Genomic DNA, 24305 nt, shown 5'->3' on the forward strand with positions numbered 1-24305 from the left:
TCAGTGGGCATAGCATCTCAAACAGAATATAATTCTGATCAATGTAAGAATGAACATAGAATGTGAGCTCTGGACCAGTACTGAAATGATTCACTCAATCTTAGGGCGGCATGGCTTTTAAAAGCCATTCTGGTTGGTTGCCTTATCAATCTGGAATTAAATTTTTAAAGTGACACAAGTAAGTATTTTAACAAGATTATGATATCAGTCTCCATTCTGAAAAGCTGCCTACTGTTTCCCTTTTTAGTAGAAACAATGTCTAATTAATTCCTAATGTTTCCTTTAAAATCAATTATTCATTTTGATCATTTCAGGATACTTTGGGACAGAACAAATAATAAAAGATATTAAAATGTGTATATTTTCTTTCTTAGAAATTTAAACCAGGAGAATTCAGATATTTTGATTATGGCAGCTAGGAAAATGAAGTTAAATACAACCAAGTAAGAAAAAGCCATGATCTCTTAAAAGTAAAAATAAACAGAATACTACAGCAAGAATATTTCTAACGAGGGAATAAAATATATTAGCTGCATTGTCTGATTGTGGTGGAAATATCTTAGTTGATTTATCTGAATTATTCAATACTCTGCTCAAAATATTTTCACTGCTGCAAATTGTCTGTTGTCTGTCCACTGTCCCTGTCCAGCTGTTGTTATTCTATTGACTTTCCAGCGAAATCCATGAAACTCAAGGATGTTCTCACTACATCTAATAATGAAATAGTTGCATTCTTTCTGGATGCACCCAAAACTTCAGGCAGATATCAAGCCACAGATGAATATTTTGTGTTTAAAACTTACTACTTCACAGGCTTTCACTTTTAAAGCTGTTCAATTTGTTTTCCAGACTGAAGCCCCCTTGTATAGGTTAGAAGTTAATGAAAGTTCCAACTGCATTGTGGCATAGTGGAGAGGACTGACTTGTGGACCTGCAGGATATGAAAATATTACTCCCACAACTCACTATTCTACAGTATGAAAAGTATTTTCCTGATTGGGCCCATTTTGATTTCATTTGGGGGTCTTGATGAACCTGAGCGAGTTTACGGTGAAATAATTGATCTGATGAAGAAACATCCATAGAATTGCATATTAGTGTTTTAGAATTAAGCAAGATTTAGAAGGAGTCCTTTGAAATAAGCTTTGTATCTGAACTAACTGTAGAGTTTACCCAGGTGTTTGCTATGATTCCTTGGATTTGCACTACTTATCGTTATCATATTCTATCCTGCTGGTAATTCGGGGACCTCCTCAAGGATCTGAATTTGATTTCTTAGAGGAGACAGATTTTTATGGCTTCAAATTTATCCGATGCCTAGAAATGTGTTGAACAATTAAAATGAAAACCCTAAAAATTGAAAGTTTTAATATTTGAGTGTGAAAATGGAAATTTCACTATTTGTATGATGGTTGTGAAAATTCCCACTAAATAAAATAAAACAACAGGATTCATTTTCCTCACATAAGTGACTGATTCAAATAACATTAACCTCAGCCATGCAAAATTTTGTGTGTTTGAATGTTTTCAACAAGGAAAGATAATTTCATAAAGTGATATTTGGAGGGCACAAAACCAACAAAAACTGCTAAGGTTATTTATTTCCCTTAGCTTTGAGAGATTGGGAAGATTTTGGTGGGAGATGATAATGCTCATAAATGTTTTTGGCTACAAGGTTATGTATGTATGCTTATTATTGCCAAAAGGAGATTCATGGAGTAGTTTATAATTGTATTTTTTTAAATGTGTCAAGGAGAATCCAGAGCAAAGGATGGAAGTGTCTATAATGAGTGTATAAATAAAAATAAATCAAATTAAACCAATACACCTTGCATATCTGTATGTGTTAGATATTGGGTTTTACCGTTTTCTGTGCTTCACTCATTCATTAAATAATTAGAGAGAAATTAGAAAGGCCAAAATAGAGAAAACAGCAAAAGGTGAAAAAAACAAACCTGAGATTCTTTAACTATATCAGAAGCAGGAAGCCTGTGAAAGGTTGTCCCACATCTGGCTTCTGTGAGATTTTTATACCATCCTCTGAAGCTAGTGGTTTTGGCCACTGTTGGAGACGGGGACACTGAGCTAGCTGTACCATGCATTTGATCTGGCAGGGCAGTTCCTAAATTGCCACTGCTGAATGGTGCCATTTAGACATAGTTCTCCGCTGGAGATGATGGGGCCATGCACCTCCTCAAGGGAAGCTCAGGGAGGCACAGTCCTCTCCCCAAGTTTCCTGGAATGAAGGGGGGATTCTTCTTCCTATTAGGGGAGGTGGAATTGACCTCACCTCCACCTCACAACTTTGGGATCAGTGTATACCCCTCAGGGTTGATAGGTGAGTCATCCCTGTGATCAGGGAGCTCAGAGACTGAGTTGCAGAGTCTCCTTGTATCCTCCTCAATCACCCATGTGAAATCCACATCATTCTGGCTCTATATTATATCACATAACTACCAGCTCCAACCCTGCAAATCCCTTATTATGCCAAACACGTAATCTCTCAGTGCCTCAGTTCCTCACTGGTAAAATGGGAATACAAATACTTCCTTTCTCACCCCCTTCTCGGTCTTTATTCCTACAGTTTAGCTCCGTGTGATGTTTTCAGACTAGTTTATTCACTGAAAAATGCTGGTTTGAGTAACCTGAAACTATTTGCAAATTTGACACAAAGCCCCTGAATAGTTTTAGTCAAAAGAATTTTTTCAGATTTGATTCAAAAAGGGATTTAGAAGCTATTCACAAAATGGGGGCAAGGAGATGGTGGTGTGCTGCCTGCAGCCTGGTGGTTAAGGTACTTGTCGGGCATATAGGAGAGGCCAGTTTTAATCTGCACTTTGTATTAGAGAGTTGAATCCAGGTATCTCCCCTCCCAGGTGAGTGCCCTAACTACTGCGCTAGAGGATATCTGTCAGTGCAGCGCTCTGTCTCTCCTGTAGAAGTGCTTCACTTTGTATGAAATTCTTGAATAGTCATTGGGCCAGAAAAAGAATGAAAATGACTCTACTTTCAGACATGGGATGCCATCTCTTACGCATTTCTAAGTGATTCAGCATCAGCCTAAGGGATCAGGGAGGTATTAGGGTGCTAGGGCACATGACTTAAGAGGAGAGGCTACTTTAGTCTACAGAAGAGAAGAATGAGGTGGGGATTTGATAGCACCCTTCAGCTACCTGAAGGGGGGTTCCAAAGAGGATGGAGCTCGTCTGTTCTCAGTGGTGGCAGATGACAGAACAAGGAACAATGGTCTCAAGTTGCAGTGGGACGGGGGAGTCTAGGCTGGATATTAGGAAAAACTATTTCACCAGGAGGGTGGTGAAGCACTGGAATGGGTTACCTAGGGAGGTGGTAGAATCTCCATCCTTAGAGATTTTTAAGGTTCTGCTTGGCAAAGCCCTGGCTGGGATGATTTAGTTGGGGTTAGTCCTGCTTTGAGCAGGGGATTGGACTAGATAACCTCCTGAGGTTTCTTCCAGCCCTAATCTTCTATGTTTCTATGATCAATTGTTCAGTCACGCATGCATGTACTTAGCTTTAAGGCTACTGTGTTACATGTTGGCTGGATGCAAACTAGTTTAAATTTAATTTTCTCTTGTCCTGTTCACACAAAGCAATTGCTGATCTGTGTGCAGTGTGCAAGTTGTAAAGGGTGCCAAGCTGTGTCTCAACCCATATAAAATATATTACTTGCATTATGTGTAATGCTCTGTAATCACCACAGTCTTTGACATAAACCAGCAGCACAAACATGAAGACTTAGCTAAGAAGGGTTTAGTTAGATGCTTGTCCAGCTCAGTTAGTTGCCACTGTGCCTGGGAGCTGGTAGGGGCTTTTTCTGTGGCATAGCTAAACCACAAGTAAATAAACTTAAAATGGACTTTGCATGGACCTTTGTATGAGTAAACTTTAGCTCACTCCGGTGTCTATGTTAAGCAAATACAAAAGGAGAAGAGAGAGCATGGCCAAAGCACGTCTGTAGTGTACGTTAGTTGCAGAAAACACTTTATGGTATGCCCCCAGCTCTAGCTATTAATAAGCCAAACACTTCTATGCTTAAACTGCATGTTTTAAAAAAGAATTATTTTATTGCATACACCAGCATATCAACAAACGTCAGAGCACCAGGCACATATTCAGGAGGAGTGGTGTTTTCTGCCAGTTACGCTATTGCCTTCCATGGCACTGCATGGCTGTACATGAATGCAGAATTTGGCCCACACAGTGATCTAGTCACAGGAAGGAATAGCATAGGATTAACAATCAGTCCCCATTTCCCAGTTATGTTCACTCAAAATATAATGTTGAACTCAAGCTAGATTTATCCTTCAGTTTAATCAGCTAAATCAATATATATTATTGTAGAATGATGAACAAATCTATGCATGTGATAGGAAATAATATATGCAGTCTGTAAAGTACAGTCTATTTTATATAATTATTAAATTCTTCACAAACTTTGCATGATTATAACTTTTGGAGACATCACATCCCAATCTGGTGTTTTAGGGGTGAGATTACTCCTATTAACAAACACTGGGAGAGGATATGAATAGTCCCTTTATACTTATAGTGGATGAAGTTAATAGCAAGCCAGAGATTAGCAACTTTCGGTTAATAGCGATATTATGCCAGAAGCTGAGTCCATCCCATTGACATTAATGTTAATGAGATTTGGATACTGGCAACAGGCATGCTGCTTAACAACAACTTTTTACCTCTCCCTGCTTGTCCTGCCCTGGTATTGGTGGCCCAGGCTTAGCACATCCCCTTAGCACATCCCGGGTTTAACACTTTCTTCCTTGGCTGCAGCCTCACAAATCTGCCTGTATTTGGGGACCCACTGCCCAAATAGGAGGTAGCGGACTGGGGAACATGCATCTCCACCCAGTGGGGAAGCCCCTGCTGGAGTCTTGGTGCTGTAAGCTGGGAGGGGAGGTTGCAGGCTGGGCAAGAGTGTGGTAGGGGGACAGCGGTTTTCCATGGAAATCTCAGGAAAAACTTTCTAACTGTGTGAATGGTGAGACTGCCTAGGGAGGGTATGGAAGCTTCGTCCCTGGAGGTTTTCAAAAGGAGGCTGGATAGCCACCTGTCTTGGATAGTTTAGACACAACAAATCCTGCATCTTGGCAGAGGGTTAGACTAGATGACCCTTGTGGTCCCTTCTAACCCTATCGGCCTATGATTCTAAATATTGGCATTAAATATCACTCCAACCTCCATTGCTCAGAAACGCTCCTGAACTGCTCCCAATCCTCTGAGGATGGTTAAGAAGAAATGTGTGTGTGTGTGGGGGGGACCATACAGTTACTTTACACTTCAGCTTTTAGGACCCAATGACAGCAACATCAATGCTGATGGCTAGAGAAGCTGGTGAGAATATAGGGGAAGCAAACTTCACACTCCAACAAATGCTTTGGGGCCATTTAAAGGGCAATTTAAACTGACCAACGAAGACCGGCAGACCATCCTCACAGATGTCAGATGATATTTAATCAAAACAGGTGGTGTCTCAGAAGGGGGGTTAGACTAATACTATGCAGGAAGCTTACACTAACACAGAGACAAGAAAAATAATTTGTCAACATCTACAAACCAGAATTTAGGTACTTAAATCCATATTTGGGAACCTCAATAAGTGGCCTGTTTTGCAAAGATGCCAAACATCCAGCAGCTCCCGTAAAGGCCTTTCCTGGGAATACATTTTGAGACAGCTGTGGTGAGACAATTCTATAATATCTGCATACTTCGTGTTTCTGTGTCCATAATGAATCTGGGTTCGGACCTGAGTATGATATGGACATACCACTAGTTGAGTTGGTTAATGTTGTGCTAGTGATGGATGAAGATCAGGTGGCCACTTTGATTTTGTCAGACTGATCAGGTAGTATTTGGAACCATTAACACTATTATATATGTTGAGTCATTAGCCTCTGCGATAGTTTTCATTTCAATGATAAGGGAGGAGTGAATAAATGATTTATCCTCTAAAGTGAAATATTGGATTGATTGCTTGAGAAGTTTGTGATTTTTGTCCCCTTTATCTGAGAAATTGTAGGCCTTTGTTGCTGGAAATGTGCGAAGAGAGTAGGAGTCACCCACGAGTGGCTTGGCTTCTTTTGAGCAGAGAGATCCCAGAGGGTAGGAATGAACGATTGCACTTTTGCTATGGGGACTCTGGCTTTCTGTGGGATTATAGCTTGCTCCGATGCACATTCAATGGAGAATGTAAAATGGAGAGAAAACATTTTATTATTGATAGAATACCACACTCATACATGTGCAGAAGTATGATTCTGTTTTTTGAAACCTGAGAATAACTTGTAGTGAAGAGTGTGTGGGCTAAATTTTGCTCTCGTTTATTTTTTGGCAAAAGACATGCTCTACTAGATAGAGTTGCTGATATGCTCATTTATTCAATAAATAATTCTTTTGAAAAAAGTCCATATTAGACATAAAATAATTAGGTGCTTTAATGACTGGAACTGGGCACATACGATGAAACGTTTTCCGTAAATAATGCTACCATTAATATGAATTTGCTCTGTTCAGCTTTGGCCCTTTTTGGAATTTGTTTAATACAGACATTGGCATGATCCAGTTGTAGTCATGCTAATGATCATGGAAAGTAAATTTTAGTTTCGATATGCAAATATTTGTTCTTTATTTATTTTATGTGTGTGGGGATTTTTTTCAACACAACAGTGGGAATAGATTTACAAAAGCCCTCATCAGCTCTTTGGCAAAAAGATAGTCGAATGAACTAGATAAGAAGCTAACCAAATGCTTTGTAACTAAGGATGTAACACATGTGCTGTTGTATTTTATCAGCGCCTACTGATGATAGAAAATTACAGGTTACTACACGCACACTGTAATTAATATATTTTATATGGACATATGGCACTGATTAACACTCTTCACAACTCGCGCAGATCAGTAGCTCCTTTGTGTGAATGTGATAAGAGAAGATTTAATTTAAATGAATTTGCATCCGGCCAACATACAATATGTGTAAAGTTAAGCTCGTGCATAAGTGAGTGGAGGATCCATGCCTTACTGAACAACTGCAGAAATATGTGAAATGACATCACATGCCTGCAGATGGAGGGGAATGAAGGCATTTAATTGCACAATAAATATAGTTTTAGTCATCAGTGGTGTTTACTGATACGCACCTACTTCAATTGTGTCACGTAATAAGGTACTGCATGTCTGTCACTTCCTACTTCTATTAACACTGGTGTTGACTGAACTGCCGCCATTCAAGCCTCCAAATCCCATCTGATGCCGTGAGTAGACTCTGGTTGGTAATATCTTTTCCTTCCTGAACTCAGGTTTACATTTTAGATGCTCTTTTGGGAGTAAAATAACTAATAACCTGTACCTCAGTCACTTGGTTTGTGTCACATTTGTATGTGGTTTTTGACAGGTCCTTAGATGGAGTTATGGTGAATGCTTGTAACATTTCCTCAGAAGGAGTGAGGAGAATTGACACTGCAACTCCTCTGGTCTATATATTTTATGGGGATAAAAGATTGTTGGAATGAGGGACAATTGACAGAAAGTCTCCTAAGGGTAGATCTGTTCTTTTTCATAGATTGAGAAATTACTTAAACGTTATTGTAAAATGTACCATTTACAGTACTTTACAAATGAACATGGCCCAAAAGAATATTCACCATAATTGAGCATGGTACTTTAAATCGATATAGGCGAGTATTTTTTGTGTTCTTAATACAGAATTCAATAGTGGGTTCTTTTTGTGCTGTTTTCAATCAAACCTAACTTTCAGTCTCCCGACTTGCATTGATGTGCCACAAATCTAGCAATTTTATTTTGTAAAATTCTGTGGTAAATTTGACTTAACAAAGTAAGGGATTGGTATCACTGCACAGAACCAGGGAGAGTGCTTGTGGGCTATATTAAAGTCATGCTTTTTAAACACAATTGCCATTCCAGTCATATTATAAATGTCTTTTATTGGGATATGTGATTACTATATGGACCAAGTAGTGTGGAGGTTTTATGATGTATTCTTGACAAATTTATTTTAAAAAATTAGTTTGAGAAATTTATAATCCTGGAAATAATGGTTTATAGCAGTATGTTAGATTATAAACTCTTTGTGGCAGGGACCATGTCTTCCTATGTGTTTGGTCAATGTCCAATAAAATAGGCTCCTGATCCACAATATATTATTAAGTAATAATAAAATAACAAACGTATAGACGTGGCCATTACCTGACTGGCATGAATGCATTTCTTGATATATTTTTAATCCTTATTTTTATTGTGTTTCTGTGTTTAACAAAACATAAGACACTAACTTACATAACACTGGTCCTGCGTATGAAGCAATTTAACTGCTTTGTAGTGCTCAAGGTATAACAGTACTTCACATAGGACCTGCTCCATCTTCTGTTGCAGGCAAAGGGAGTGTTTCAGTAAGTTCAATAAGAGTTGGATATTGCCATAAATACAACAGAATCATGACAGAGACTAAAGTAGGACCTGTCCCCGACTGAATTCCATATTACTGTGTTTGTAAATAAGAATTGGCAGGTAAAATAGTGGGTTTTTTTTTCCATTTTCCAGCATGTATTTCACACTCTTTAGATATAGAAGAGAATTGGCATAAACATTACAAAGCCAATATGTATGTTAGTAGAAATGTTATTAATAGATGCATTTTTTTTCACAGAAACAAGATGTGGTGGTTTATTGCAGTAGTCTGTCTAATACAAGCCATTACAAGCTCAGAAGAACTCATCAAGAAAAGAAACATGAATCCCGAAACGTTTATGAATATTGTAAGTCAAGTATTTGTGAAAATCTTAACTATAATGGAACATAATAATTAGACATTGGCCTGAAAATTCAGATTCAGGTTGAGGGCCACATTTCAAATTTTTAACCACAACGTTTGGGGGTGTCTTGTTTTGGGATTTAGAAAGGCTCATTAAATACATCTACCAAGTGACCTAATTGCAAACTTTGGATCCAAGTTTAGGTCCATATTTAATATTGATAATGTTTCATTAACAAGTTTTCTCTTTAACTCTTTCCCTTCCCCCATTATAGCAACACTTATTGTTTTTCCAAAAGAACCTTACAATTTATCTGTATTGAAGGCTAGATCAGGGGAAGTATGAAGTGTGCATATGAGTAAGTCAGCTATAAATGGGAGTGATCTCTTATATTCAGTTCCATGCATTTCTTTGTTCCCGGAGAGAAAATTCATCACGCCTGTTTTCTCTTCTCAGATGTCATGGTTCCCTATTTTGAGGGAGGATCTGAGCCAGCAATAATGAGTCTACATAATAGTTATGCTCAAACACTTTTTTGACAACCCTTCGGGAAGTAATTGCTTGATGTATGTACGTTAAGGGATTATTAAATAGATGATTATGGTTTAAAGTATGAAGCATAAGATGGATCTTTACAAGAGATAAATTGTAAGAAAATGTGGAGCTGAATACATGGAGACTTTGCAAAAGGAATGGGTTTCAAGGCGGGAGTGAAATAAGCACAGAAAGGATGCTTGGTGTTTGGCATGTTTCTGTGGTATTGTAAACACTTATATTTGGGGTAGTTTATACCCTTACTTTTATAAGAGGATTCATAATAAAGTTCTTTCTATCATGGAGCCAACCATTTTCTGAGATGTAAATATACATAATTATTATAGGACAAAGCAAATCTAAGATAGTCTAAAGTTTGGTTTAATGGAAACTCCCCATTGGAGTGGATTTTAATAGCTAGAGCTGTCAGAGAATTACACAAGAGTATGCAGGATTCCTGCAGTGCTGGCCCTTCAGGTTAGGCAAGATGGAGTTCACCTATCTTGTTTTGGCTCAGGTATATTACGATCATTATCTGCAGATGTAAATTGGCTCTGAGAAAGATTTAGCATGTAAATTTTGCTACCAATGTTCAGTTGAGCTGTCAGCAGACACCATTGCTTATAATCTTCTGGTTCTTACGAGTTCCTAAAGCTGGCATTTTCCAGAATGGTCTGCACAAACCTACTCCCCACATACTAGGATGAAATGTTTATATTATTAAATACTGAGGCTCTGGGACCCAGACCTATCTCCCCTCCATATGCTTAATTACCTTTCTGTTCGGGTTCATGTCGCAGTCCAGGAAAAGCTCCCCCAGCTGGAAACTCACTAGACTGCCGTGTTTGGGCTCACATGCTTTAAGCGTCCCTAGTCTGAGTAGTCTGTAACACTGTCTCTTTTCTTGGCCTCTCTGGCATGCTTCCTGGGCACGGGCTCCTTGTTTGTTACCCTGTCACTGAGATAGGGCCTCGTGGCCCACCAGCTATAGGCCCCCACCAGTGCTAATACCCCAGATTCCCCCATAATTTAAGATCATCCTATCCCTGAGCTCCTAGTTTGTGGGAACTCTGTGTTTATAGTGAAGCAAACAGATGCACAGATTTCTCAGAAGATTCCAAAAACCAATCACTCTTTACTTCAGCAAATACAAGAAAGACAGAGCTAGACAAAACTATGACACATGTACACATTTTCCTCAGCACTCTTGAGCATTCTTTGAGCTTAGGGCATGTACACTAAGGAGTCCAGGATACCATCTCCTGTACATGGCTTTTCCTCCAAATCATAAAGTCTCTCCTCTTTTCTGCATAGTTTCCTTATTCATCAGCCAGTCCTGCAGTTAAATAGAACTCTTCTACTATGATAACATGTCCCTCTGTTCCTCTTTGCTGGCCAAAGGCCCTTTGTGTCATTCTTTGAGTTCCACTTTGTCAATGATCAGGCTCATCGGGTGACCAGAGTCCCACCACAATATCTATTGTTTTGTTACCTCCTCCTTGGAGTTCAGACATGAAAAACTGGTTTGCTCTGGGCAGCAATCATCTCTTTGCTCCATTTGAATGGAGGCTCATCAAAGTTGAGTGGCCTACCATTGTCCCTGATCAGAGAGAGAGGCGACAATCCTGACAGCTGATGGTGAATTGTACACATTGTCAAAGTTAGGATCAGGACTCACAATTTGTCATACCACTCTGTTTTATTAGCTCCGCCAATAACACCCAGATAATGTGAGTGGCCATGCAAGACCCAAACAGACTTATTTATACAGATAAAAGAGCAGAAATTAGACAAAGGGACAAAGAAAGCAAAACAGTAAAATTCACCTGGGGCACAGCATGCATATTCTACTTCCTTACTAACTCTTATCGATCTAAGGCTAATACTTCACCAATTGCCCTTAAACGATGCAATTGTTCTATGTTAATGTCTGTAATCCTGACACCTGGATTGCAGCATTCCAACAGTTTTGCTTAAAGATACAGACAGCATTTCTTTAATCCTTTCTATTTTTACAATATAATTCATTCTACTTTCACAACATTCAATTTCAGCAATTTCATAAAATCAACCAGAATTCTTAAATTGTACGTAGACAAATTCCCCAAATCATCACAGATCAAAAGTTACTTTTTACTATATTTTTCTCATTTATTAATCACTGACCCCTTTTTTTTGCATCTAAATGCTTAACTTATTGAGGATTTCTTGAAATGACTATTCCAATGAAAACTATGTTCAAATAATAGATTCCTGAATATTTATTCCCTTCTGACTAATGCCGTTACATTTGGATATGCAAAGGAAGAACATAGAAATGTTCTTTGTGGAGAAATTTTCTAAGCTTTTCCACAGCTAATCCAGCCTTCTTCATACCTCCTTGTTCAGGTAATTGGGCTGGAAATCTCAGGAGAATGGGCTCTCTGGGAATATTTTCAATACTTTCTGGTTTGGACCAGGTTAGGAATACAGTTCTCTCACTATTTTAGGCTTTGTTCCATATCCCTGTTGAAACTAGTTAAGTGCAGGAACTCATAAAATTTAAACAAACACTCATGCTAACACTTCCTAGCAGGAAATGCCCTCTTCCTTGCAACGGATAATGAAAAATCTGATCGGGGCGGCTCGAGGTATTTTGCCACCCCAAGCACGGCAGGCAGGCTGCCTTCGGCGGCTTGCCTGCAGGAGGTCCCTGGTCCTGTGGATTCAGTGGCCCACCTGCAGGAGGTCTGCAGAAGCCACGGGACCAGCAGACCCTCCACAGGCATGCCGCTGAAGGCAACCTGCCTGCCGCCCTCGTGGCGACCGACAGAGCGCCCTCCGTGGCTTGCCGCCCAAAGCACACACTTGGTGTGCTGATGCCGGGAGCTGCCCCTGAATCTGATACATGTAAACAATCTGAGGGCTGGTCTACACTACGGGGAAAAATCGATCTTAGATACGCAACTTCAGCTACATGAATTACGTAGCTGAAGTCGAAGTATCTAAGATCGAATTACTCACTGTCCTCACGGCGCGGGATCGATGTCCACGGCTCCTCCTGTCGATTCCGCAACTCCGTTTGGGTTGGTGGAGTTACGGAATCGATATAAGCGCGTTCAGGGATCGATATATGGCGTCTAGATGAGACGCGATATATCGATCCCCGAGCAATTGATTGCTACCCGCCGATACGGCGGGTAGTGGAGACGTACCCTTAGACATTTCTTTTAATTCCCTCAGAGTCAGTTGATCTGCTATGAAGGATATCCCAGTGAGGAGTATGAAGTTCTGACAGAGGATGGCTATTACTTGAGAATAAACAGAATTCCTTATGGCAGAGAAAAACCTACAGACGAAGGTATGATTCCATTTTGCTTGATGCACAAAACCCCAAATAATACTCATCCAAAATAAAACAAACCAACCCACTAATCCAGGTTTAAAAAAGATATATTGAAGGCATGTTTAAAGTCTGTGGTGAAATCCTGAACCCAAATCTCAGACTGAAAACCAATCAATCAATCAATCAATCAAGTCTTTACAAATGTCTATATGTTTGTGATTTTTCTGAACAAAGCAGGGTGAGGAAAATTGAGAATGATTAGGTCATGGTTTTTGACAGTAGCAGTAACATAACTTTGAGAACAGGAGAGGCTGGATGCCTGTTGTCTGAGTTGCACAGTGATTTTTTCCTATAAATTTGTGACTTTTGTATATTTTATTATGTTTGGTTGTTATGTCAAGCAACCAGCCTTAGTTATGAGCAACAAAAAACAGGGATTTAGTATGGAAATACTTAGGAAATCTTAACTACAGCTGTTAGCAGCATTAAAGCTAATTGTATATATATATGTATAGAACACTAATGACAGCCGTAGCTAAACTTCCCTAAACATTTCCATTCTAACCCCCTATTTACAGTTGCTTTTAACTATAGCTAATTATTTGCCATGGGGTATCATACTTGTGGGTGTGCTCTGATATAAAGGCTTTATCAGCATGTGTTTGGGACGAGTGAAATACAGTATGTCACTTTGCCATGTTACAGAACTACAAGTTTGGTAAAGTATTCCATTTATTTAGGCCCAAAGCCAGCTGTGCTTCTCCAGCATGGATTGTTTGGTCAAGGTAGCAACTGGATCGAAAATTTGGCCAACAACAGTCTGGGCTTCATGCTAGCAGATGCTGGCTATGATGTTTGGATAGGAAATAGCAGAGGAACAACATGGTCTCAAAGACACCAGAAATTTTCAGTTGGCCAAGAGGAATTTTGGGATTTCAGGTAGGCTGAACTGGAGAGAAACTAGTGAAAGTGGCAAACTGTTTTGCATGTTGGCAATTCTGTATGTGCAGTGATCTATGTTTCTCTTAATTCATGTGAACATCAATTTGTGTGATTTGTGCACAGCAATGGTGCTCAGATAGGATTTAGTTCTGTACTTTTGTATGAATTTCCATTTGGTTCCATTGTCATGGCCTTGGGAGGCCATAAGTTTAAATCAGCAGAGAACCTCCTCCTGCACCCCTTACTCACATCATTAATGCCACTGTTTTCAGTAGCACTAGGATTGAAAGATGTAGCACAGAGCTAAACAGAACCCTCTGTGTGGTAGAAATCTTTGCATTGAAACATGTCATCGTCAGGGCCATTACTCACCTACAGAAATATATTGTGCTGTTAGATAGGTTTAGTTCATTAAATATCACAAGGAAACTTTCCCTCACTGCAATCCTATCCAGTGGCCAAGGGCAGTCAGTCCCTGAGCACAAAGCAGAATTGGGATTGCTCTCACCTTGGGGATAGAGTTTGCCCCAAAGAGGGTAAGGAGGAGCATGGAACAGGCCCATCCATCTTCCATTTGCATCAGTCCAGAGTGGGCCCGGTGAACTATGGGGAGGAGGCAGCACCATGCTTAAGGGGCAGCTGCACATTCTCTTTCACATGGGGAAGCTCAGGCATAAAATGCATGGAATACAGGTTTCAGGCAATATTATCAAGCTTTCCAGTTGGCTGCTGCCTCCCCTTTGGGTATTATTTAACTATTGCTGAGCCATTTTCTAACAAGCTTGTTGTTAGTGATTTACTGGAACTGGGTCTAGTTATTAGAATACCCTCTAAAGGACATAGCCATTTTCCTTTAGCACAGAAGCAGAATTAAAAGAGCATTGGGCTAACATTAATTCAAACATCATGTCTTGGCGAACAGAGCATTATATTTCCTAGGCTTGTAAACACACTCAATATTGAAAAATAAATAGAGCATCTGTATTATGTAGAGAGATAAAGATTCAAACTCCAGGCTGGCAAACTGAGGCTGGGCTGGATCCCTGAAGAGTTTGAGCTGTTATCTAACAGACCCAGAGCTCACTAGTGTTGCATTCAAATATATGTGGGCAGGATTTCCTGGCCAGATTCTCTCCCTAGCCAGAGCTCCGCTCACTGCAAAGCTGGTTACAGCGCCCTGATTCTGAGAGCAAGCCCTGCCAATTTTCAGATGCTGCTGAGCTGCTGAAAGCTGTAGCACTCATATAGGGTCTTTAACGGACCCTTTACCAGTGAAGTGGTTGAGGGAAGGATTGGATAGTAGCCAGAGGCACAGCCCCAGGTCCCACGCAGTTGCACTCAGCAGAGAGCTTCCCTACACAATGGGAATTTTCTCCTGGAAATCTATCCCCAAATTCCAGTCCCTTAAGGTCACCGTAGTGGTGCATAAGAGGCATAACTTACTTGAGAATCTGACCCTATAACTTCATTGTGTGACTAACTTCATATTTTTATATTGCAGTTTTCATGAAATGGGCATATATGACCTTCAAGCTATGATAAACTTTATTCTGCAGGAAACTGGACAGAAGCAACTGTATTATGTTGGCTACTCTCAGGGCGGCAGTATGGGTATGCTAGCAGAATTTGGTTCATTCGCATTGTACTTTTCTCTCTCTTAAATACAAAAGGCTTTCTCTGGGCTATTATTAACTCTTTCATAAGTTTATAAGGAGAAAATTGCAGAGATGATTCCGATTTTTGTGTAACGTGCCAACACTTTATATAGGGCTAAGTTCAGGATTCCTTTCTCAGTTTCCAGTCAGATCTGACTCAGGTAAAAGTCCCACTGAAGCCATGAAGCCTGTGATGTAATCAGAGGCAGCCAACAGAGTCCTAGAAAAACCAGAGAGGTTTTCGTGACCGCCAAAGGTTCCTCTCCTGCTAAACTTCATCTTGGTGTCACAAGTGGAATTTTTGACTATACTTCAGCCTGAAAAATCTTTCATTGCTGAAGGGACAAGGATACCCTCTAAAATTAACCCAGGGACACTGCACCAAATTCATGGCTTTTGTTTTCAGGTGAAATGCATGGTGCTCCCTTCTTCCATACTAATGGATAGTCTAGCCCAAGTGTGAAAATGAGCTTATTGTTCCAACTCAGGCTTATCAAGTTATCATATTCTCTGTTAGCAATAGGGACAAAATACTATCCTTTTAGTGTCAATAACTGATAATCGAAAGATCTGCTTCTTGGCAATAGGCATTAAAGAGGTCCATATCAGGACAATATTTGACCACAGAAATAAGAAATAATCTCCTTTTAACATCTCTGCTGTGAAAGTGATATAAAAGTTAAACAGAAAGGTCATGAACAAATATCCCTGCTAACTCCTCTGAAGTGCTGATGACCTTGGTACAGTTTCCATTTCTGCTTGCTCTTATTCTGGGATAAATTGCATCATTCAGCATACTTTATCAGATGCATGCAGTGGAAAATACAATAGGAAGATATATATACACAGAGTACATGAAAAAATGGGTGTCCCCATACCAACTATAACAAGACTAATCAATCAAGACTAGTCAATTGGGCTATTATCAGCAGGAGAAAAAACACTTCTGTAGTGATAATCAGGATGGCCCATTTCCAACAGTTGTCGAGAAGGTGTGAGTAACAGTAGGGGAAAAATTAGCATGGGGAAATAGTTTTACTTTGTGTAATAATCCATCCACTCCTAGTCTTTATTCAAGCCTAATTTAATGGTGTAGAGTTTGCAAATTAATTCCAATTCAGCAGTTTCTCATTGGAGTCTGTTTTTGAAGCTTTTTTGTTAGAGAATTGCAACTTTTAGGTCTGTAATTGAGTCCAGGGATGGTCACTCAATTAATTTGCAAACTGGACACCATTAAATTAGGCTTAAATAAAGACTGGGAGTGGATGGGTCATTACATAAAGTAAAACTATTTCCCCATGCTAATTTTTCCCCTACTGTTACTCGCACCTTCTCGTCAACTGTTGGAAATGGGCCATCCTGATTATCACTACAAAAGTTTTTTTTTCTCCTGCTGATAATAGCACACCTTAATTAATTAGTCTCATTATAGTTGGTATGGCAACACCCATTTTTTCATGTTCTCTCTGTGTGTGTGTGTGTGTGTGTGTGTGTGTGTGTGTGTGTATATATATCTTCCTACTGTATTTTCCACTGCATGCATCCGATGAAGTGGATTTTAGCCCACGAAAGCTTATGCCCAAATAAATTTGTTAGTCACTAAGGCAGTGGTTCTCAAACATGGGCCGCTGCTTGTTCAGGGAGAGCTCCTGGCAGGCCAGGCTGGTTTGATTACCTGACGCGTCCGCAGGTTCGGCCGATCGCGGCTCCCACTGGCCGCGGTTCCCCGCTCCAGGCCAATGGGGCTGTAGGAAGGCTGGCCAGCTCATCCCTCGGTCTGTGCCACTTCCCGCACCTCCCATTGGCCTGGAGCGGTGAACTGCAGCCAAAGGAAGCCGCGATCGGCTGAACCTGTGGACGTGGCAGGTAAACAAACCAGCCCAGCCCACCAAGGGCTTTCCCTGAACAAGCGGCAGCCCAAGTTTGAGAACCACTGCTCTAAGATGCCACAAGGACTGATACAGACTAACATGGCTGCCACTCTGAAACCTGTCAGTATTCCGTTATTTTCTGTAAGATTTCCATAATTATTCTCCTCTTTTTCTCAGGATTCATAGCATTTTCTTCCATGCCACAGCTGGCACAGAAAGTCAAAATGTTTTTTGCCTTGGCTCCTGCTGTCACCATTGGACACAGCAAAAGCCCTGTAGTGAAAATGTTGTTAATGCCTGAAGAAGCATTACAGGTATGAGATTTCTCTGTATTTTATTACGCTACTGAATACTGGTCTTTAAAAAGAGGCATTGTGCCTGAGCAGGAGTCCCACGCTACCAGATAATACAAGAGGTAATATACTGTAAACAGTTTAGATTGCCACTGACATATTAATTCAGTCACAGTGCATGTATATTCCGTAGTGTTTTTGGTTGCTTGTTTTGTTAAACATATGTGTAGCGGGGTGGTTACCCCATGTCAAGGGTCCTTCCCCACTCTGAACTTTAGGATACATATGTGGGGACCTGCATGGACACTTCTAAGCTTAATTACTAGCTTAGATCTGGTAACTCTGCCACCATCCAGAAATTTCAGTCTCTGGAGCACTTTCTGTCCCCCCAAAACTTTCCCCTTCCTGGGTTGCCTTGAGAGGCTTCTCCAGTTCTCTGGTGAACACGGATCCAAACCCCTTGGATCTTAAAACAAGGAGAAATTAACCATCCTCCCTCCTTTCCCCCCACCAGTCCCTGGTGAGTCCAGATCCAATCCCCTTGGATGTTAAAACAAGGAAACATCAATCAGGTTCTTAAAAAGAAAGCGTTTAATTAAAGAAAGAAAAGTAAAAAAAATCATCTCTTTAAAATCAGGATGGAAAATACTTTACAGGGTAATCAGAGTCCTATAGCCCAGAGGAACCCCCTCTAGCCTTAGGTTCAGAGTTACAGCAAGCAGAGGTAAAATTCTCTCTGCGAAAAAGAGACATTTACAAATTGAGAAAACAAAAATAAAACTAATCTGCCTTGCCTGGCTGTTACTTACAATTTTGAAACATGAGAGACTGATTCAGAGAGATTTGGAGAGCCTGGATGGACTTCTGGTCTCTCTTAGTCCCAAAAGCGAACAACACCCCAAAAAAAGAACACACACAAAGACTTCCCTCCACCAAGATTTGAAAGTATCTTGTCCCTTTATTGGTCCTCTGGTCAGGTGTCAGCCAGGTTCACTGAGCTTCTTAACCCTTTACAGGTAAAGGGGCATTAACCCTTAACTATCTGTTTATGACACCCCGCTCCTGCCCTGAAGGGCTTAAAACTGCCCTGGGAGAGGGCTGTGGTGGGGAAAGCAGATACAAGGCTGATTGGGGAAGCAGCCACAGCTGGGCCACTCCCCAATCAGGCCTCACCTGGCCCTATAAAGGCTTGAGCCAGGAGCTCAAGCAGAGGGTCTCTTTCTGTATTTAGAGAGAGAGATGGGTCTGGCTGCAGGGAGGTTAACTAGGTATCTGGAGTGGAGCAGGGCTGGGGAAGGCCAAGTGAGCCAGGGAGCTCTGGCCTAGGAAAGCCCCAGGCTGCAGGCCTGGTAAGGCCTATTAGATACTAGGTTGCAGGGGCAGCCAGTGGGTAGCCAGAGACAGCAGGTCCAAACCGCTTTGCCTATGATGAGTGGCTTATACTGCAGGCTGCCCCAGTAAGCGGGGGCTAGATGGGGACTGGGCAGTAGACAAGACTGAGGCGAAGTGGGGACAGTGGGTGGGGGTTCCCCTGGGAAAGGGAGACCCAGAACTGTGGGGGTACTGCCAGGGGGCAGCACCCAGTTAAAGGGGCACCGGGATCCTTGGAGGGACATGGGGGGGCTGCAAGCGGCAGCGAGACACTGGCCTGCAGAGGGCACTCCAACAGCTGGAGAGCTAATTCCCAGAGATGACCAGCAGGAGGTGCCGCTGGGTAAGTCTCTGCCATTTACAATATGCCTCTCACTGTATGTGCAAAGTGTCAGAATTAACATCCCCATTCGGAGTCTTAAGTGTTGAATTCCTGACTTCAGTATGTTTAAATTAACCATTTTAATACTGTATTCAAGTATTTTTTAAATTTATTTTGAAAAAAATGGGGGGAGAAGGTATCTGAATGTGAATTTTCCAACTTCACGTTCAGCTTATCATATTGATGCCATTCTGATGCATATGTCTTTGAGGTATCTGTTCAAGTCAGGGATAGAGGGTGAGTAATACACTTCTGCCTTCTTGCCTTGAATGAATGAAAATCCCATGAAGTATGCATGTATTAACTGTGACATTTGTGGAATACACAGTTGATGGAACACAGTTGTGGTCATAGTAGCTACATGAAAACCTAAAGGAAGTCAGTTAAGGGTATGACCTGGATCAGGCCTGGACTGTGATAAGGAAACTATACAAAATACACTTTGAAAGTTCACTGTAAGTAATGCTCTTTGCATTTTCACAGGATCTTCTTGGCAAAAGAGAGTTCCGCTGGTGGAGTAAGACTATGAGGGAGTTTGCTGCCAAAATATGCTGCTATGACTTACCTAATAGACTTTGTGCCAATGCATTTTTCTTTGCGGGTGGATTCAATGAGAAAAACATAAATATGGTATGTGTGTATATCTATATCAGCCCTATTTTTTTTTAGTGATGATTAAAATCAAGCTAACTTTTTCAGTTCAACAGCTTTTATGCCAAATGTGCAATTTATTTAATTTGGAATGAGTAAGGCTGAATCCTTTAATTGTTGCAGCATTTTGCTAGGGACTTTCAAACATGATGAGAATGGAGAAAGCAAATGTCTCAATAATCCAGGTGATGAAAAGCAATATATCTGGGAATTTCTGTAGCCTGCAGTTGGCTTAGTGGTTTGGCTAATGTGTTACACTGCTTTATTGAGAACAAGACAGGTAAGTGTTTAACATGGCATTAAAATATCACAGTCAAATTTGGAGTTTACAGCCTGCAGTCCCAGGCCCTGACTTACGCAACAGCAGTGCATGCTGTGGCCAGAGCACTTGTGCAGGGAGGGTTGAAATGCTCACTTTTCAGTGCTATGGATAGGCCATCTGCACTGGTTTCCAGTGGAACAGGTGGGCAGAAGCGAGGCTGTTGGATCCACTGCCCCCCAAACATTACTCAGGCGAACATATTGTTGCACAGTATAGTGGCTTAGTGGTTATAGATGGGTTATGCTATAGTCCTAATGCCTATCTGTCCATTTGAGGAGGTGATGTGTGAGAATTCCATTCCTCAGCCTAACCTCCCCTACACTAGAATGCAGCTCAGATAAGGAAAGTCAGCAGTTCCCTAACAGGCACCAATTGCCAACTAATATTTATCAATAATATTATTAAATTGTCGGTAGGCTTAACAGGCACCAGTCAGCCAAAGATTAAAGTAGTGTCTGCTGTCAGCACTGCAAGGTACCCACTGTCACACACATACTTTGCAAACATACGTTGTCAGGAATATTTAATCTCGTCTCTGGGGGGAATGTTGAGAGTCCATTTGCCAGAAGTGTCTTTTACATGGCAATCTGGAGGTCTCTGAATGAAAAAAGGAAAAGGAAATTGTGCCTCATGTGAGCTGGTACCTTGCTCAACCTGCTCTGAAACAAAGTCCCAGGCAATACGTAGAGTCAAAGACTTCCACCCTTTGCGGGGGGGAAGGGGGGAGAGAGAGAAGGTGGGTCTATTAGCACAGAAATTAATGACAGGAAACAAAGTTCAGCCCAGCTTTCTACTCAAACTCAGCTCTTCCTACATGCGCCTGCTTAAGCAACAGCCCTGACTCCTCTGTTTACAGAGAGCAACTCCCACTTCCTTTATATTCAGAAGGTCTGACAATCCACCTAGCTCAATGGGTCAATAGCATCCACCTAGCTTTCCCCCAGGATCTACACATAGCAAAAGCATGAGGTCGTTTAGGCAAACATTGCAAGCCTGTTTTTATCTAGCACTGAGAACCATAACTCAGACAGAATTAAATCAAACCTTACAAAAGGGTCAAGGAGAGCTTAATATTTTAGATGTTTTCTTACTACTTTTGGCAGAACTATCATAAGTAACGGATGTAAAAATTAACAGATATGAGAGGAATTATATTTCTGAAAATATTCCAGTTTTTCTGGCTATCCAACTTGCTCAATTTTGGATGATTTGTAATGCTGTAGTTACAGGACTGAATGGTGTTATGTAGAATCCTGCCTTTCTCCCATTTCATTTACAAAACAAATGATAGCCTAAAAATGTTTTTTTGCAGAGTCGAATGGATGTGTACACAGGCCACTTCCCAGATGAAACATCTATTAAAAACATACTGCACTGGGCCCAGGTAGAGCTTCTGAAATCTTTCAATATTCTGCCATTTTATACTCTCCCTTGAGCTCTCTGATTATAGTTAAAACCTGATTTGTTCAGAAGAAACAGGCATTTATTTATCAATGAGATTTTAATATAGTGACATAATCCTTTGAGTTCCATCTTTGACGTTGTTGGTTACTGAGAGTTTTCAGCGTGAAAAGATAGGCATGTAGGAAAGCTATGAATATTAAGATTGTAAAGTCACACACTCAGAAGTTAGGAAATTCCAGAATAAAGTTTGCTCATGCAACCTTAATTAAGCCCCCTTGTGCATAGGTATTATGATACAGTCTTTAATTACTTGATCACATACTCTTTTTCCACAGGGCCCTGCCTCATTCAGTGCACAGGATGGACATGGCTCAAGGAAACTAGACATTTTATAACAAATGATTGAACTGGTTTTACTGAAATTTGCCAAAATAATTTAGCCTGAGAGAGCCTGGAAAACTACAGCCTAAATTATTAAAATTTGGCAAACTGAAAACAGGCTTTTATAATGATCACCTGACCCTTTTCTTAACTATGGGGTTTGCTGCTTGTGTCATCTATAATCCCTCAGTGAAGAACACCAGTATAGAAAGCAGTCCTGAAAAGGAAAATTATAATTCTTTTAATTGTTTATATACACCTATAGCCTGATATAACTCTGTCCTCGGGAGCCAAAAAATCTTACTGTGTTATAGGTGAAACCGCGTTATATCGAATTTGCTTTGATCTGCCAGAGTGCACAGCCCCGCCCCCTCAGAGCGCTGCTTTACTGCGTTATATCCAAATTCATGTTATATTGGGCTGTGTTATATCGATGTAGAGGAGTATTTTAAGACTATTGTGTCAAGAAAGAGAAAGATGGAAAAAAATCATGGACTATGTAATACCAAAATCTGTCAATACAAAGTTCTCGAAAAGCACCCGTGGTGCACAGTGTTTATGATGAAGTTAACAAAGAGAAAAACTTGTTTGTTAGCAGATACAGATTAAAAATTACTTGCCGGCAATGAAAAGTGAGAAGTGATTTTGAAGAAGTGCATGTAAGTTTTTTATGCTGTTGTAGATGCAAGGGCTAAATTCTGATCCTATTGAAGTCAATGAGTGTTTTGCCAAAAATTAAACATTTTGGATGAAATTTAAGTCCTGCATACTATAATATCATTGTTTCATGATAGTTTAAGGCAGAACAGATATGCAAGGCATGTGGATAATTTGGTCTAATTTTACACTTTCTTTTCTTCATTTTGCTAGGCAGTTAAATCAGGAGAATTCAAATATTTTGACTATGGCAGTGAGAACCCGGCTAAGTACAACCAGGTAGGGAAAAATGATTTTTATTGAAAACTAAGTAGTCTTTTAAAAATAAGAATGATCCCCTGCCTTCCCATGCTCAATCACAACACATCCCCAATCTGTTACAGCATTTGACTACAGGAAAATTAGCATTAGTTTATGGATTTTTGGAGTGTATTTAATATGAGTTTCATCCATTTGAAAAACTTAATCATACTGTCTCCTTTTGCTCCTTCTTTCATCTCCTTCTCTATCATTTGTTCACTTCCTCTCTTTCCTCAGGTATCCCTGCACCTGCTCATCTGCCATCTGGTCGCCTTCTCCTTCACTTTCCTGCCCTGTGTTCACTGCTGCTTTGTTCTCGCCTCCCATGCACAAAGTCATTGTTACTTGGCATGCTCCCCTGCTTCTGGGTCATCCTCTCTCCCTGCACAGCCTCCAGCTTCCTTGCTTCCCCATTCCCTTGTATATGGTCCAGTTCCCTTCTTGCATGTTCTCCTGAACTTGGTTCTCTGCCATGTGTTCCTTTCTCCTCTGATCTCCTGTGCATATGCCTGTTTCCCTTCTCTGCTGGATGTGTCTCTCCAGCGAGATTGGTCTTGGCTCTTCTCACACTGGCAACTCCTTTCCAGCAGCAAGTCTCTGAGAACAGTTCCTTTTCCTCCTCCTACTCCCATGAAGCACCGATCCCTAGTGAGGAAATTAGGCAGGCTTATCCTGCTGATTTCCAGCTACCCTAATGGCACCTAGATGCTATGTTACAAAGATGAATTGGGACAAGTGTAGAAGGCAGCTCTTTACGGAGCAGCAGCAGGTGCTGTGTAGACTATCAACCACGGTTTGAGAACTGCTGTCCCAAAACACTGATCATCTCAGATGAATCTGGCAATTTTGCACAGCAGTCAAATGGTTAATCAATGATTTTTGTTTAAAAATAAAGACAGCATCTGAGACTTGCATTTTTGTCTTTCAGTCTGTCCCTCCCTTCTATAAAATAGAAGATATGACTGTGCCCACTGCAGTATGGTCTGGTGGAGAGGACTGGATGGTAGACCCAAAGGATATTGACATGTTACTCCCTCACATTACTAACCTCATTTACCACAAGAATATTTCTGACTGGAACCACTGGGATTTCACATGGGGTCTTGATGCAGCCAAGCGTGTGTACAGTGAAATTATTGCACTGATAGGAAAGTATCCATAAAGCCACACAGCATTGTTTGAGAATTAATTAGTTAATTTAGATTTATTGAAATCTACTTTCTGTATGTATGCCAATAGGCGGCTTTTCCACTTGCAATTTTTTTGAGTCAATCATGAAGCTTGTAAACGGAAAGGGGGGTTACTGTGAAAGGATTTATATTTACTCTATTTTTCTTTTGGTCACGGTACCAATTTTTCCCCATCTTCCTGGTGAAATACAGTAACCAGGATTCTGTTACTCAGAAAACT

General features: G+C 40.6%; 1 protein-coding gene across 1 annotated transcript; it reads left to right on the top strand.

Moving 5' to 3' along the window:
• Positions 1 to 408: 408 nt before the first annotated feature.
• LOC127053997 (lipase member M-like) lies at positions 409 to 24057 on the top strand. Its single transcript, XM_050959590.1, has 10 exons — positions 409 to 443; positions 8702 to 8810; positions 12564 to 12681; positions 13407 to 13605; positions 15110 to 15219; positions 17312 to 17448; positions 19664 to 19810; positions 21466 to 21537; positions 22809 to 22874; positions 23824 to 24057. Exons 1-10 carry the CDS (start codon positions 409 to 411, stop codon positions 24055 to 24057), a joined length of 1227 nt encoding a protein of 408 aa, XP_050815547.1.
• Positions 24058 to 24305: the final 248 nt, after the last annotated feature.

The sequence above is a fragment of the Gopherus flavomarginatus genome, chromosome 6 (assembly GCF_025201925.1).
Source record: "Gopherus flavomarginatus isolate rGopFla2 chromosome 6, rGopFla2.mat.asm, whole genome shotgun sequence".
Lineage (NCBI taxonomy): Eukaryota > Metazoa > Chordata > Testudines > Testudinidae > Gopherus > Gopherus flavomarginatus.